The 17,455-nt window shown below is 34.1% G+C and overlaps 1 protein-coding gene across 6 annotated transcripts in view; it reads left to right on the top strand.

The window, feature by feature from the left end:
- Nucleotides 1-12,610, top strand: part of LOC149572725 (protein ROOT HAIR DEFECTIVE 3-like) — a 222,895-nt gene extending 210,285 nt beyond the window's left edge. For all 6 annotated transcript variants that reach the window (XM_089813819.1, XM_089813818.1, XM_089813817.1 and 3 more), the window contains 3 exons: nt 11,351-11,445; nt 11,544-11,640; nt 11,746-12,610. In XM_089813819.1, the coding sequence (XP_089669945.1) occupies nt 11,351-11,445; nt 11,544-11,640; nt 11,746-12,021 (468 nt within the window). In that variant the 3' untranslated portion in view covers nt 12,022-12,610. The remainder of the gene's footprint in view (nt 1-11,350; nt 11,446-11,543; nt 11,641-11,745) is intronic.
- The last annotated feature ends 4,845 nt before the right edge of the window (nt 12,611-17,455 follow it).

The raw sequence follows: 17,455 nt of genomic DNA on the forward strand, positions 1-17,455 counted from the left end.
AAGAGGATGTGTTGCATAACATTTTGTAATTACATGTAAAATATGATTTGCATGTGTAGTGACATGTAATCCAATAATTTCTCTTGTTAGTTAGACCAGGTCAAAGTTGGTTGAGTTGTTCCCACTTTTTCCTCCTTCTCAACTCCTTTGCCTATATAAATGAGTGCTCTCTTATTGTAAAATCATCTTTGATTATTGTATGCAAGAGAGCTTTGGAGAAATTATTGCAAATAGAACTTTGATTGTGTAGTGCCATTTTGAAAGAAAAGTAAATACAAAGAATCAATTGAAACTGAACTTTGATTGAGTGAAATTGTTACTTGTGCAAGTTAGAAGTTGACTGTGATTTGCATTTGTTATCTTTGACTCATGTGTTTGTGCATTCTTGATAATTGAATATAAAAAGAATTAGGAAGCAACCGGAGCCAAAGCTTTGACTGAGAGCAGTTGTGAAGATATATAGACCAGAAGCTTTAACTGTAGCTTATATCTCTTTCTTGATTCACAAAATAATTAGGATACTTTATTTCTAGAAGTCTTTGTGCCTCAAAAGTAAAGATTATTCTTATAGAATAGATAAGACCAGACTTAGAGCCAAATTGGTACACTTTCAGCTAGCCTTTGAGTTAGTGTGAGTTTATTGATATCACCGTTTATAGCTCTTGATAAAAGTGTAGTTCAAGGTTTCCTCTTGCCCAATACTCGCTCCGTGAGTAAGTGGATTCTTTCCTGAAAGTTAAGAGGAAAGAATATTGGTGATACCCTTTCAAATTTCTGATTTTCTTTCTTACCTTGAGTTGATCCAAGGAATGGTGAGAAGGGGGAGCCTTCCCTTTAAGGTAGGAGAGACTCTGTCTCACACGCTATAGCTGGTCATCCTATTTTGCGACTGGATTTTACTCAAAATTGTTGGTTGCAAAATATCCACCCAACAAGAGGGTTACAACATGTTTTATGAAGTTTATTATTTAATCTTCTCCAAATGTGACACTGTGACATGAGATAAATTGAATTTCAATGCTATTATTGAGAGTTCCCAGAAAGTTTGACCCTTTAGGGGCTTATTTTCATGAGCTTTGAAATGCACTTTTGGAGGTAAATAACACATATTCAAGAGTGGTTATCCTCAATTTCTCTCTTTAATATTGTTATTTTGAGCTCTCATTTGGTAGATTTGACAACATGTTGTTATGCCGCTGGATTGATTTTGGAGTTGATCTTTTTCTGTATTGAGGACGAAATCCCTCTTATGGCTTGCTGGTGTTGGGGGTGAAATATCCACCCTAACTAGTTGGTGCTTTGAGTTGAAGATTTTAGGAGTATTTGGTATGTTGGTGGTTTTGGGATTTAGATTGGTGAAGATTTATTTAGTAATTTTTAGATGGGTTTCATGATTCAGCGTGCTGTATGGTTTTCTGGAATTTGTATTGAGTTTTTGTGAGTTTTGATGCATTTTATGAGAGCTGGTGTGAAATCGCTGAGTTGTGGAGTAATTTGCTCAAGTAGCTGGGAAACAAAGCTTAATAGTAATCATTCAGGGTATAATTCTAATTTCCAAGTCTTCCTTTTAGCTGAGTGCTGGATTTGGAATGGTTATTTGCATTATTCGGCAAAGGATTAAATTTCGTGGGTAAATACTAATTGCCCTATTCAAGGAAGGATGTACATTTTTCCTCGGTTCTTGGTATTGGGATTAGGTCTGGAATCTACACTTAGTTGGCTCTGTTCCTTCCTTCTTGGCTGCCTAATATCGCTGGTAAAGCCTCCTTTAATATAGGAGCAGATTTGTATGATTTTGGGGGCTTGGAGGAAGCAGATTTATATGGTTTTGGGGGCTTGGAGAACCTTCAATCATCCTTGTCAGTGGAGCTTGATGGCTGGATGTGGATGAGCCCTGAGCATTCTAGTTTGTGACTCAAAGTTTATGCTAGGTCTGTAATATAGTTTGAAAAGCTGATTTGTAATGTATAAATCCTGCTTATGAAAGCTGAATGTTAAACATACCATGAACAGGACTTCATATTCATGTTGCAATACAAAATATTATGTTATTTTCTTGTTTAATGCATTGTACCCAGGTCAAAAACTTGAAGCATCCGGTGCGCGCACACACCCAGTGCGGGTGTGTCATGCACCGGAGTACCCCCGCTGGCCGAAAATGCACCACTGCACCTCAATTGCACCGGTTGAGCACTTGGGTGGTTGGTGGGTGCGTTGCGGGTGCTCGGATGCAAGGGTGCTCCTAGGATGCTCGCGGGGTGCAGCCGGCTAAATGGCCCAAGAAGTTTTTAAAAAGTAAATTTTTCTTTTCTTTTTTAATTTGTTTTTTATGCATGCTTAGAGAGCACTTAGGATGATTCCATTCTCATTATTGACATTTTGTCATTTTGTTGATTGTAGTCACTTTGATATGGCTATGATACATTATTTCATTTCATTGTTTCGTGCTACTCGGCTCATTGTCATCATGAGCATCTTTATGATATATCATATATGATATTCATATTTGAACAATGAATTTTGAAACTTGCATCTTGAACTAAGTTAATTTGTTAAATGGTCATTGGTAATGGTTATGAAGTTTCAAGTTTCTAGTTTGAACTTATGGTTTGTGAAACGCATTTCAATTTTCTTTATTCAACTATATTTGGTATGTTATATAATATATTGAAGTATCATTTCATAATTAGCATTTTCAGTTATATATATTATATATATACTATGTAACCACCTCCCCCCCTCCCCCCTCCCCCCCCCCTCTCTCTGCACCCCCGCCGTCGCCAAATTGAGGCCCTTTTTTTTCCGCACCCGAAACTCGTCCCGACGTCCCCCCACACTGCCACACCCCCGCGCCGTGGTAACATTGGTTTAATGTTATGAATGCAAACTGAAAGTAAACGACAGAAAACTCTTCATCTAGAAGCATCTTGTAAGAAAAGATTACAAAAAAGATTAGGGATGGCTATTACGTAATTTTTCAAAATATCCAAAATACTACTTCTTGGCATATTACTAACTACTTGCTAGTCAAATTAGAATCAAAGAGATTTTGTTTCTTTGACATCAGTATTTGGACTAATGATAAACTTTGTTAATGGAAAATATCGATGAGTCTTTTTCATTATTCATGACAGTCCAGGGTAACATTTCTGCTCCCATAATCTAAGTTGCCAATTTGGATGTGGGTTTGACATTTGGGTTCGAAATTCGATCATAAATTTTGGGGGCTGGGTTTAGGTTCATTTTGGGTTCATCCGTACAAGGATTTTTTAATTTTTAATTTTTTTATATGTAAAGTTATGCTGCAGCAAATAAGTTCATACACCACTATATGAAGTGTGGGTGTGTTTTAGGGTTGGGTCTATTGGATAATAAATCAGATTATATTTAAACCAAAACAACACCTTTTCAAAATGATAAAAACATTAAAAAGTCCAACATTTTTGGTTGCACGCCCAAATTCACTCCAAATTCCTCCCGGGTTCTTCCATCAACTACAAAATTTGCTTGACATTTGTCCAAATTTGTACAGGGTCCAAAATAGAGTATCTGTAGGGAATTCATCAGACAAATGATGAATTTGACAAGAATTGGAACCAACTTTGAATTAGTTATGAATCGAATGTCAAATTTGCATGCTGAGGGGCGAATATGGTAATGTAGCTCATAATCTAGTTGTTATATTTTTACTAGGAACTAAAACAAGTGCGGCTAAACCATAAATGCAAAATGTATGACCTTGGTCATTGGCTTGAACAAAGATTCTTCAGGTGTAGCATCTTTGAATGCTTTGTATGGACTTCTGGTTAGGTGATGGATTGTTGTGCTCAATATTTCACCTCAATATTCATATGGCATACGTTGGTATTGAATCATACACTGTGTCATCTTCATTATCATCTGGTTTGTCTAGTCAACTACTCCATTTAGTTGAGAGGTGTTTGAAAATGTTGGTTTTCTTCGAATGCCTTCCTTCTTATAGTAGCCTTGAGTGTAATGCTTCACTAAGGAATCCAAGAGGGCAATATAATCTAATTAAACTGATGGTGCAATTTTGTTTTTCTTATAACCATTACATGATGTCTACATATATGTACCATTTCCCAATCTACAAGCTACAATCTCTACAATTAAAATTTAGGATACATTAGTACATAAATGGAAAATGATTCACCTTATTCCTAAGTCCCCATAGGGTTTCGTAATATTGCTGCTTCGGCAATACTACTGTAACATATTTAACCATATAGATACAATCATGTATAACATTATAGGAATCATAAATATCAATTCCTTTAATTCTAGGGTCATTTTAAGGTATCGGATCCAAATATACCTAGATATCTTTCATCATATTAACATCTTAATAGAATCACGTAATCTGCTAACTCTAACCATTGTTTAATGATTTCCCATTAAAATACAACTTACATTACCCTCTAACCTAAGTACCATTACATTATTTTAGCATTACATCTATGTCATCATATAATCAATAAGGTAACCAATTCCTGATAACCATCTATCTAACCATATCTTGAAGTTTCACTATTGAATTTACATAATGAGATTCTTCACCAAATACATTTATTACAACATCCTTTCTAATCTATAATTACATTGTTTATCATTTTGAATGTATGTCTATAGTTGCATTATTCTCTTATAAGGAGTATACAAATTACATCAACATATACACAGGCACAATACTAGATGAAATGATAACTATTGTAGCATGAATGTATTAAAATATTTCTAGAATCTTGCTGTATTTAGCTAGTTCTAGTAAATGGTCATTTAGGTATTCTTTTTAGTTTTCTCTTTCAGTTCTATTTATAGACATCATCTTTATTAAGACAACCTTGCTTTTTTGTTCATGATATAATTAGTGTCTTTTAGTTCTATTTAAGAGGTCATTGTTCATGCAATATCCATTACGTTTTCTCCGTTCATTACTTTAAGAATTTCATGGTATCAAAACAAATATTATGGCAGATTTTTTATTCTTTGTAATTCATGTTTTTTCAAATATGTGAAGAAAAATAAATTAGTATTTCTCTATGGTAGTTTGGCTCAAATCTGTTTAGGGTTTACTGTCATCAGCCCGCACCCAAACTTGTGATCATTTTTTCTTTCTTCTTTCAGGTAGTCAGCTGTGTTAGTTTTTACTCCAACAAAACCCACGATCACCACATGTTTATTTTCTCTAGCCATGTCACTACTCAGTCAAACTTAGCTAACGCTTTTGACATTACGCATCGTGTTGTATATTTTTGGCATCATCTGTAATTTTGCATTTTGTTTTTTTGTTTTTGCTTGTGTTTTTGGCAGTTAGCAGCAATTACTAGTGCTGTGTCTTTTTGAGTCTTTTGCTATCTTTCGCCACATAAAACACCACTAAAAATTCTGCTGCAATTTTTTGGCACTCACCTCTGCGTTTTGCAGGCCATTTTTGGGAATTCTGCTCATCTACAATAGTTTGGAGGGTTTCACAGCTATTCTTTGGTATCTCTGTTTCCAGGGTAGGACAGTTCAGTTATCCAACATCAGGTGGGATGTTTCTGTCAAGAGTTTAGGAGGGTTAGTGAAAGAGTCCGTGGCAGGCTCTACTCTCTTGTTCCTCATCATTCTGAATAAGGGGACCACCTTCTCTTCTTTTTTCTCGCTTCATTTGGTCATTGACATTCTATAGATCCAGGTAGGGTCTTAGCAGCCGCAAAATGTTCTGTCATATTTGTGACTACATGACATGTATTGTCTTCTGCAAGGGATTTCATAGAATGACCATCAAGGGAGGATATTAGAATATTCTTAGTAACTCGCTATATTTAGCTAGTTGTACTTAATAGTCATTTAGGCTTTCTTTTTAGTTTTCTCCTTCAGTTCTATCTATAGAGGTCTTTATTAAGACAATGTTGTTTTTTGTTTCACTATAATTATTGTCTGTAAACTTTATTTAAGAGTTCATTGTTAATGCAATATTCATTCGTTTTTTCCATTCATTCAATCTTTAACAATTTCAGAATGAAGGAACTAGAACAAGGATCCATCCATGCAATCACAAACTATCATAAGAGCTTGATGGAGAAAGATCACTATCACCCAACCACGTGGAAACCAAAAGACCCACTCCTATTGTGCTAAGGAGGTAGACCCAAGGCCCCACACATAACATGCAAACCAAACCAAAAAATAAAGAACTGTGTAAAATCTGCAAACACAAGGAAATGCAAAAACTATAAAATAATGCAAAGACTACTAGAGGCAAGCACAATACTAGATGGATTGGTAGTCGAGGTCAAATGTAGGATGAGTGTCATTACATAGCCTTCCCCCTTAGGTTACCTTGGTAGTCTCTCTAGACCTTGACTCCCAAGTGAAGAGTCATATGGAAACCAACAACTTTTGGCGAGGACAATGAATGCTTGATCATGCTAGACTCAATAGGCATCTTCTCCCACCCCCATCCTTATACTATGCCAGCACTCAAGGCATGAGCGAGGTACAATCATTATCTTAATTAATGTGTTACCCCAATTCATTTTATTAGGTCATCACATGATTAGTAAACTTGTCAATGGGTTACCTTGGTTGCCACTTAGGGCCTAACCCATATTTATAGCTACTCAACCTATAATGCACCTAGGTTCCTAAACCCTTGTGCTCAAATGAATTAAACAAGAGCATACATGATTAATATACTTAGTTACCGGTTTGAAATATGGGTTTGACGGACCGGTTAGCCTGATGGCAAAATTTTCGAAAGGGTTTTGGGTTTGTTTGGGTTCGTTCGTACAAAAACATGTAAAAATAATAAAAAATTATATATATACATATTTATGAAGCTTAGAAGCATAGAGTATCATAAAATCATATGATTTAAACTCCACCTTGCACAAACATCTTTTGCTCAATCACCTATTTGCTCATAAAATCACCAATGTTGTTAGGAGCCAAAATAACCTACTTACATTCACGTTTTAGGGCAACTGGAACTCAAAAAATATAAAATTTACCCAAATTCGTCCAAGTTCATCCCAAATTTGATTTTGGCAGCCAAAATTTGCCCAGGTTCGAATTTTGGACTACGGGTTTGGACCAGCCCAGGGAAATTCGAACCCTGATCGAACCTAGGTCCAATAGGACCTGTATTTCGAACTGGTTCAAACCCAGGCAAGGTTCTTGGGCCAAAACGAAAAACCCGGGTAACTAAGTTAATATACAATGAAATACGATATCAAGATTCCCATATAGCATTTAGTATCAACTCAGTCTGGTTTAGGGAACACATATATTGCCCTTCTCACATGGGCAAGCCCTAAACCCTAATCGGTATCATAATAGAATAGTGGAATTCAAAATGCATATAAATCACATGAATCAGGCATATTACTGCCCCACAGATCAGTTGAGAGTGATTATACAATATATAAACATGCTCTTCTGCCTTTGTTTTGCACTAGAAATGCTATGCAATTTCTTTTATTCTGCATCGCATTTGCTAGAATTTTGTAGTGCATTTGCCTAGTAAAATCAGTCAGAGCAACACACAAAACAGTCTTGTAAACAATAATCAATTGAGCCCTAGAAACAAAATTGGAGAGATACCCAATTGAGAACTCTCTATTTTCTTTACTGTCTATCAATTAATTATAGACCTATACTCAATAAATGATTGCAAAAGATAGATTTCCAAAATTGCATAAAGGACTACGAAACTCAACATACATATGGCATCAAATTACTAATTCATTTTCCAATTTCCATGAAATGAAAATCATTGATTTCAGACATCATTACAAAGTCAAAAGGCATAACAAACACCATGGAACAAATAAATAGAATGAGGGATTCAATCCTTACCTTAGGTTTTGTGGATCCATCTGAAAGAAGAAGGGCAATGAAAGAGAAAGCAATCCAAATCCAACGTACATCAATCACTCCACCACTTCCATTAAATCTCAAGAGCGAAGGCAATGCAAAATACATAGCAAAAAATTTCCTTAAAACAATGGATGAAGCTTTCATGCAATCTCTTTTCCAAATCAACAAACTTCTAGCACAATCACAAATCCCTCTTCTCAACTCTAGAAAATTCTTCCCACCAAAATCTCTAGCCAACCATGCTAAAAGAATAAAAATCAACAAATAAACAGTCTCCCCAAGGATTTGTGGGAAATGCAACCAATTCCAAATCGAAAACCAAAATTAAAACCAGTGTTTGATTAACATTTATCTCTTAATATATATGCTTAAAATTATATAATATACTTCTGAAATATAAATATTAGTTAAACATTAGTGAAACATGAGAAATCACACCCCCTTTCAAACCTTAAAGTACCCATCCCCAAGACATCCCCGAATTGGATACTTGAGTACCTAAGTATTCGTACCTCCGCCAGTTTGCAACCATGCTGCTGTTGGAATGGGCACTTGAATTTCTATTTGAATTTTGATTTTTGAATGTTACTATTGGGTATGTAATATGTTACTATGTTGAATGTTCAATGGTTCTGGTTCATGTTGCAATTTTGCTATGTTCAAGTATTATAATTTGGTATGTTGTACTGAAACATCATTTCATAATAATAACTAGCATTTCAAGTTCTATATGTATACTATACAACACCCCTCCCTGCCCCGTCCTCCCCTTGCCACCATCCCTTGGCCGTCCCCCCGCCGTCTTGACAATGAGGCCCATTTTTCCTACTTCCCGGAAACTCGTCTTGCCGTCCCAACGTACCCTTGTACTGGTGTTACACTTTTAAACATATAATATGTATCCACACTAATATATGCCCACAAATAAATAGGAATTGTTTAATATTATCTCATGCTCTCCAAGAAATTGTCTTCACAAATAAATTACAAAAAACACTTACATACATTCCATTTAATCTTTAATTCAAATAAATAATTATTTAGGACTATATAAGAGAGAATATAAATATTAATTGTACATATCAATCAAGGACTCAAGTCATAAAAAACAGTAATAATTAAAATATCAATGAAGCATTAAGGATCAAATATAGCAATGTGAATAACACATACACCCTTAAACACGAGGACACCCAAAAGCATTAGTCCAAATCATGATGCATCATCAAATACCACAAAATCTCAATGATCAGACTCTCACATCAAAGTTTCAAACCATACACAGTCAGGTAACAGGTGGGCCAGTATCTTTCACCTTGACATTCCAATCAGGTAAGCTGAGATAATAATTGTTCTTTAATCACAATGATGGCAAGGGGTTCAAGTGGGTCTTAATGCCATATCCCATCATCCACCATCAAGTAATGTAAAGGCACACTCAGATTTGTGAAGCCAGTTGGAATCAATGCCTGGTACATCCAAATCTGCATCACAATGACAACACCTATGTGTATATCATATCAAATAATAACTCATAATGAAGGGGAAACAGGACATTGTGTGCGGCTCTCAAGTAAAATGACTTTGTCCCTCATCATACAAACCACATAGAGAGAGAAAAGTCATGAAATATAAATGAAACATATCCTAATCATCTAAATCATGTGTTAGTCTATGATCATATGCATTCATTAGCAATATAAACATAAGGCATAATCATAAGATACTCATAATCAAGGAGAGAAACATAAGTGATAATCCTAACAATGTCCATGTATCCATCCAAAGCATAAATCATCTAACAACTTCATAATCAAATTCTATGCCATCAAAGCATGATAAATAGTACATCATAAATAATCAGTCCTACAGAAGTCCTGACCACACATATTGAAAAGGAAACATATGGAATGGTATTACATCGAGATTGCTGGGAAATGAACTTGCCTTCATTTTTTGTTCACAATGTTTTGATACATCTACTTATCAAATTTTCAGCAAGCACTTTAAAGTTGACAAAGGAACTAAAACAAGCAGGCCTCATTTTCAAAATTCATACATTGAGAAATCTTAATTGGCAAAATAGAATTCATAGCACTGAGAGTTGTGAATGATTTTGTAGATGACTTGCCTAACTTAGCATCAATGAGATTGAAAGTCTCCTTTGCATGCAATATTCCTTCAGTAGGTGACAATTTTGAATTTTCTATCATTGCTTACTGGACAAACACTGTACATATATCTTGCTTCTCATAGGTACTCAACAAATTCTGGAATATCTAGATTTTCTTAGTCTGACTAAATATTTAAGGTTGAGATAGCCATATCCCTCATACCATGACACTACCATTTCCTGCTATGCTCAATGCCCAGGGTGACCACTCTTCCCTGCATGAAATTGGTTACAATGCACATCTTTATTATGAAAATCTATACCATATCAGGGTTAGCTGTAAGCTGACTAATAGATAATAGATTCTTGTTCGTTTCTTGAAACAAAGCTAAAATTCTTCACAGATTCTGTGGGATCATTCAATGCAGTTCTTGCACCCTCAATCTCCTACACCGCATGTGAAGTACCATAGCCCAGTGAAATAAAAATTGTAATTTCAGAATCAATAGTAAATTAAATGTATCGATGTTTATTGTAGGTGAATTCACAGGATGCACTGGAATAGATTAGAGAAATCATAGCAAACTCTTTGCATAACCGTTGTCTGGTGTAGACACCTTCTATGCATACACTTTGTAGTCTTATGTTGCCTTTAAATTCTGGCACATTTTTCTTGGCACAGATTTTCTTGTGGGATAAGTTATATTTTATTTTTGTTTTCGTCACTCTTTCTTGACATTTCCAAAGAATGCATGCTCAAAAAATGACTGAGAATTCGTAAAGCACAAATATGAATATGCTTGCTGTTATTTATTGTTGAGGTAGGAAGTTATGCTGGTTTTGAATTTTTTATGGAAGTTACTTTATCAGACATTCATGATATTTAAGTCACAACAACAACATAACCATTAATACCATGTGTCTAAAGTCTAAATGTTATGTGTAACATCTGTGCGAGATAAAAAGTGGACAAGATTAATTGAATGTATTCACTCCTGAAATTCTATGCTAATATGTTGATCGTAATTTACATTGTGCAAGTTCCTTTAATATCCAAGTCATTGTGATATTGTAAACACAAAGCACCTTATGTCTAATTTCTTTCTGAGATAAATAGCAAATAAAAGTTTGTTGAGTGAATGACATTACTGCTACAATCATTTGTTCTTGTGTAAACTTACTAACCATAAATAATACAGATGGTAAAGGCACATGCTCAGTGGTACTGTATTATGATGTTTAGGTGGTTTACTAGAGACAAAGTTCAGTGCTTTTTCATATTTTGTGGATCATCAATGGACACAATATCTTGAAGAAATTCTTAAAGGGATGGATTATTTTGAATGTTTCCAGGAAGTAAAGAAGAAGAATTCTTCCTGGTTGCCACCACCGTGGGCAATTCTTGCCATGTTTGTTCTGGGATTTAATGAATTTATGCTTCTCTTGAGGTATAATGCATGCATTCTTTTTGAGGTTGTCCTTTTATTTTACATATTGCTTGCATGCTTGGTGGGTTGACAATGCCATTGAAATTTGTTGTTCATAGGAATCCACTCTATATTGGGGTGCTTTTTGTTCTTTACTTGTTAGGCAGAGCTTTATGGGTGCAACTGGATATTCCTCGAGAGTTCAACCATGGAATTGTAAGTAATAATATGTGAAGTTTAAGTAAATATTTGCTTCGCTATGGTTGTCTCATTTTTATGTATGTTCAGTTGTGGCAATATTTTACTGGTTTTGTTGTGCAGGTACAGGGAGTTTTGTCACTATCAACAAAATTTCTTCCAACTGTAATGACTCTCTTGAAGAAGCTGGCAGATCAGGGTCACAATCATGATGGCTCTAGACAATCAAGCAATAATCCTGTTAATTCGGAAAACTCTGGAAATCACAATTTGAAGCCGGTGTTGTTACGAAACTCCTCAGCAGGTTCTTCACATGCCACTGCTTCTGTTGGTAGTCTGGAGTACTCAAGTTCTATAAGGCGCAGATCAAATGATGGTGTTACAATGCCTATTTCTTGATACCTAGTACTGTACAGGACATCAGCGTGGGTTAGTTTCTCTTAGAGGCTAGTATGCTAGAGCATGGAAATATGTTCTTTGTATTCTCTGATTTCTCTTATGTTGTCATGGAGGCAATCCGCATGCATTGCCCACAACACAGCTAAATAATATCATCAATTGTCTTTTGAAGTTGTAAATATCATTCTATAAATTACAGGGAAATTTTATTAGGAGGAAGAAATGAATAGAGCTCAGTTATCATTCTTAGATTTTTGGCCTCTATTGTTCAGTTTGTTGAGCTCCATAACTACAATCGGAATTCATCTGCAGATGATCCCACTGTGTCACTTGGGCTTTTATGGTTTGAAATGACTTTTATTTTGCTATTTAGAACAATTTAAATGCCCTGGGAGAGTCTTTGCAGAAGTAAACTAATATTAGCATTAGAGAAAATTTTCCGTAGGATTTGAATTGTATAGGCTCATGCCAATGAGATGATTTAAGTTGTAACAACATCCAGATTGAACTGAGGAGAGGATGTTCGAGTTTCAAATTTGAGTGTAGTGGCTATTTTGTTCCAATGTATAATAATTTTTAATTAGTCTCACCGTCTGTGAATTGAATCATATCCTCAAGTTTGTTTAGCATTAGTTCTCTCTTAATATTATTATAAATATCAAGGAAATAGATGTAGGATAGAGGGTATCAAATGGTAAATCGTTGGGGCTTCCAGGATACCAGTGTGGGACCTTGCGATCAAATTCCTGTTTAAATGTACTCTATCTTGCTTTGGATTTGGCATAATGAAGTTAATTGCATATGAAAGTGTATAAAAATTACCGAAGTACAACGAATTCCTAATATTCTTTTAGTTACGGAGGTTTAAGAGTACAAAGTATTTTAAAACCAACTTAGATTCATGTTTTGCTAAAACTGTCATTGCTTCTGAACACCTTAGGCAAAACATTTATTGCTGCTGGACACCTTTAGCAAAACAATGAAGACTCAATAGACAAGGATCATTAGTAGTTAGAGACGTTGGAAATTGAAGGATTATTTCCTGTTTGAATAAAAGTTATTGTTGGATTGGACTTGCAAAACTAATGTTTGAATAAATCAGTTGTCAGAATCGCATCTCTAGCAGGGTAGCAAATCACAAGTTGTTAGACATGAGCATTAAATTGTAGACAAGCTGTGTTATACCTTGAGCTCTTTTATAAATAAAATAGTTTCCTGAAAATTATTGAAAAATAGAATAGCAGAAACAAAATAGAGAAAGAAAGAACTTCCAGCTTTTATGTTATTGAATAATAGATGCAAATTTATACAATAATTTGACTCAACAACATTCCTGAATGACTGCTAATTAGATTGACAACAAGCTACTTCATGATTGACAACACAGACATAAACTTGACAGCTTGACAGGTAATAGAAACTTATGGACATCTAACTCAACACATCTACAATAAGAACTTGATTCAAACTAAAACTCTTTGACTCATACTTAAACTAAACTTGTGTTACCAGCAACTCAATAAGGTTTGCCACGTGCAACAATTATTATTGACTACTGTTGGAACATTACCTCCAACACAAATACCTTACAAAGTGTCATTGGATCTCACCACTATATATTAGTTTTACAATGAAATTTGTTTTGCTGGTTTAGTTTCAAACAATAGCAGCAAACTCTTCCATAAGCCAGTCAGTACTCAAGGCAATTGCTATTCTCTACCTGTTACATTTTACGGCCAGCTTCCTCTTAACAGTAAATCAATTGCACAGGGTAATTTTAAAATGTTATTGTTTTCAGTTATTAAAGTTAAAAGAGTATTTACCTTATATAAATATACATGAAATTGTTGACCGCACTGGCTAATCTCTAGACAAAATGCACCAAAGACAAAATGTCAAATATGATTCTTTTTCAGATTCACAAAAGTACAGTGAAATTTTTTCAAAAATTTTGTTGTTTTCGATCACAAAATATACAGATAATGAAAATCAAATGTTAAAAATTTCAAAAAAATTTCAATGGTGCAATTTGTAGGGAGGATAGCCACGTCCATTGTTGACTATTTTGCAATTAAACAAAATTAATAAATTGTTAGTCTACTACAAAAATGGTGAAAATCACATAGAGTGAGTTTCAAGAGAATGTGTATGCATGTGGTGTGATTTTTTAAAATTTTGGGTACCTTTTCTAATAAGGCATAGAATCTTATCAAGCTCAAATTTTGAGGTCATAGAAATGAATTTATTGGAAGAACTTTGTTGATACTAAGCAAATTTTATAAAAAGATAACTGACAAAAGCATTCAGTAATAGCTAAGAGTGTTACTAATGATGTTATCAAGCCAGTTGTCTAACTATTCTCAAATTAAAATAAACGTTACTTAGTAAATTAGAATACTACAAATTAATTTTTTTAAGGTCGGTCAATAATTTTCTAAGTTGAGAGGTGGAGGTGATACATTTTTTTGGGTGATGAATATATAACTAGTTAGAATGATGAATTATAAGTTCTCTACAAGCTATATAATTGAATTTGATTAATTCAATTTTATCTTAAAGAGGGACAAAGTTTAAACCTACATACTATAATCAAGTAAGAGTCACTATATACACAATAAAAACTTTTAAACATTTCAATCCTTTGAAATCTTATCCAATATTTTAATTAGTCTACTATTGCCCTTGAGCTTATTGATGAGCTACAAAGACTTGAATTTAAAAGGGTTCTTATAGAATTCAAGTTATGAACAAAATTAACAAGATCCACAATAAGTATACTTAAAGTTGGTTGGATAATAGGACATTATAATTGAACCCCTACATAACCACAATCACACACACTTCTCTAGATTTGTACTCTTCAAAAACCCAGTTTAATGTATAGATCAAACTATCCATTTGGAAGATTGTTTTTGATCTATTTTCCAGTTTTGGATAATAACAAAATTGGGTATAGTTTGAAAAGTTTGACCTATACCTAACTATCGATGTTACAAAACTCGCTGTAAAACTTGAAAGATTGGTCTTCGAGCTTCTAGGCCATGGCAACCTATACATTATAATAGAACCCTTACATAGCCACAATCATGCACAGTTTTCTAGATTTGTACTTTTCAAAAGCCTAGTTTAATGTATAGATCGAAATATTCATTTGGAAGATTGTTTTTGATCTATTTCCATTTTTTAAAAGTTTGGTATAGGAACAAGCATTGGATCAACTTGTTCCTGGGACTCACTAGTGATGTATAGATCATAGATTTGCAATTTGTCAATTGCCCAATTCATAAATCTAAACATTCTAGGTTCTGAGAGTCCAGAATTTTGTCATTCAAGCCATTCTTCTTCTTGCATTATAAGTGCACATTTCATTTCCTTCTCTTCATCTAATTTCTCAGATCAGATTTTTAGTTCCTTGAAATATTAAATTTAGGAATCATTTGTATCATACCTACCCTCAGAGGAAATCTAAACCTACAAGGTTTAGATCTCGTGCTTGTAACCTTACTCATTTGGTAGTATTTGCCATATCTATCCTAGCTTGGTAAGGATTTTCCCCTTTCTTGATTCTTATAGCATATGTGCTAAGTGGTAGTCTACCATTGATCAACATTTTCACCGTATGCATTTTGGTGAACTAGAACCTTTAATGCTTTCTAGACCTCTTGTGTTGGCTAGTTAGATCTTGCATGCATTTCACATTTATCAAAAACAATATATTTTTTCATTTAGTAATTAGATCTACTTAGATTTCCTTTTCATTTCATTTTATACTTCATTAGTTAGATTTTCCTTTTTGTTGCATATTAAAGAAAGTCAAAAATACAATAAACATTATCATCCTTTACTTTCTTGCACATCATTTAAATTTTGAAATAAAAACAATTGCATCTTGTTTATCATATAATTTTCTTTTAACATGTATGACTTATTTGTTAGTGAGTATTTTGATGATTCTATTAGTAGGCATGATCTTTAAAACCCTTGTGAGGTGTCTAGTAGTGAGGATTTGGTGGCTAATGAGGTCTCTCGTGATCCCATTCCTTCTAAATCTTCCTCTACATCCCTTCACCCAAACCTTTACAAAAAAAATATTTCTTTGCTTCTTTTGCATACTTATATTTTCAACATTGTAACACCTAAATTAGGACTCCATGCTAAACTTGTGATAATTGTCAAAGGATGCTCTTCTACTCAACCTCTTAACCAACCTATCTTTATTATTGAAGGTTGTCCTCAAATCTTCTCCTCAAGCCTTTACCTCACCTATGATATCATTTAAAGGGCATCTTTTTCAAAATCTGAACAAGCTTATTATAACTATTAAAGGGAAACTTAGAAGTCCTTTGAAGTTTTTAAATGATTACAATACAATGGCTCACACTTATCCTACATAAAAAAATCTTAATCTGACTATTCCCACTTTACCACCTTATCAACAAGTTCTTCCTCCAACGCCTTGTTTATCTCTTAATCTTGGAAAGAAGTATGATTTGGTTGAACAATTATGTTGATTTGGTTGAACAATTATGTGCTACTCTTGCTAAGATCTCTTTATGGGAAGTTCCTCAAGCTTCTTCTCAATACCATGAGTCCTTACAAGAGGAATTCACTTCTCTTCCAACTCCTCTTGATCAAGATTATATCAATTTCTTTATTGGATGTATGCATACCACACCTACTCTACTCAAATTGTCTTCACTTGAGATGACTTGCCTTCAAAAGAAATTCAAAATCAATTTGATGCCTTGATGGTACTAGTCCTTACTAATGAAAATCATATTTGTGAGACCATAACTGACAATGGGATTGGATTGAATGTTTGTAGTATGGACATGCTTAAATAAATTGAAACTTGTATATCAACTATTAAACATGATAATATTCTTATATATGGCTTTGACAATGTTTCTAAGAAAAAATTGGGTAGAATAACATTACCAATTAAGGTTGAGAAAATCATTTTAGACACTCTTATTCATGTGATGCCTGTAACCCTTGGTTACTATCTTCTTTTGGGTATACCCTGGTTACATAAGATGCGTGTTGTTCCTTCAACTCCATGTTTTCAAAAATTCAAGATCATGTATAACAATGTGATGTATATTCTTATGACAAATGATAGGCCAAATATTCTTTTTTGAATGTTAAATCAAGCAATAAGTTGGTATTCTATTAATGAACAATAAGAATTTAAGTCTAAAGTTGATTTTACAATTGATTCTAAATGCATAAGGATGATCCTCCATCCTCTAGTTCTCTCTTGGATGATGGTTGGGGATCCTTAGATTTTACACCAACTTATACTGGAGAGTACAACGTTATAAATCTTCCATTTATGCAATCAAAAGAAGCTAACAAAGAGCCTATAAGTACTACTCTTTTTGGTGAACTAAGTAACAACTTTGTTATTACTTAAACTAATGAGACCATATAA

Source organism: Cupressus sempervirens, chromosome 2 (assembly GCF_028749045.1).
Source record: "Cupressus sempervirens isolate cs-2001-9-10 chromosome 2, ASM2874904v1, whole genome shotgun sequence".
NCBI classification, from domain to species: domain Eukaryota; kingdom Viridiplantae; phylum Streptophyta; class Pinopsida; order Cupressales; family Cupressaceae; genus Cupressus; species Cupressus sempervirens.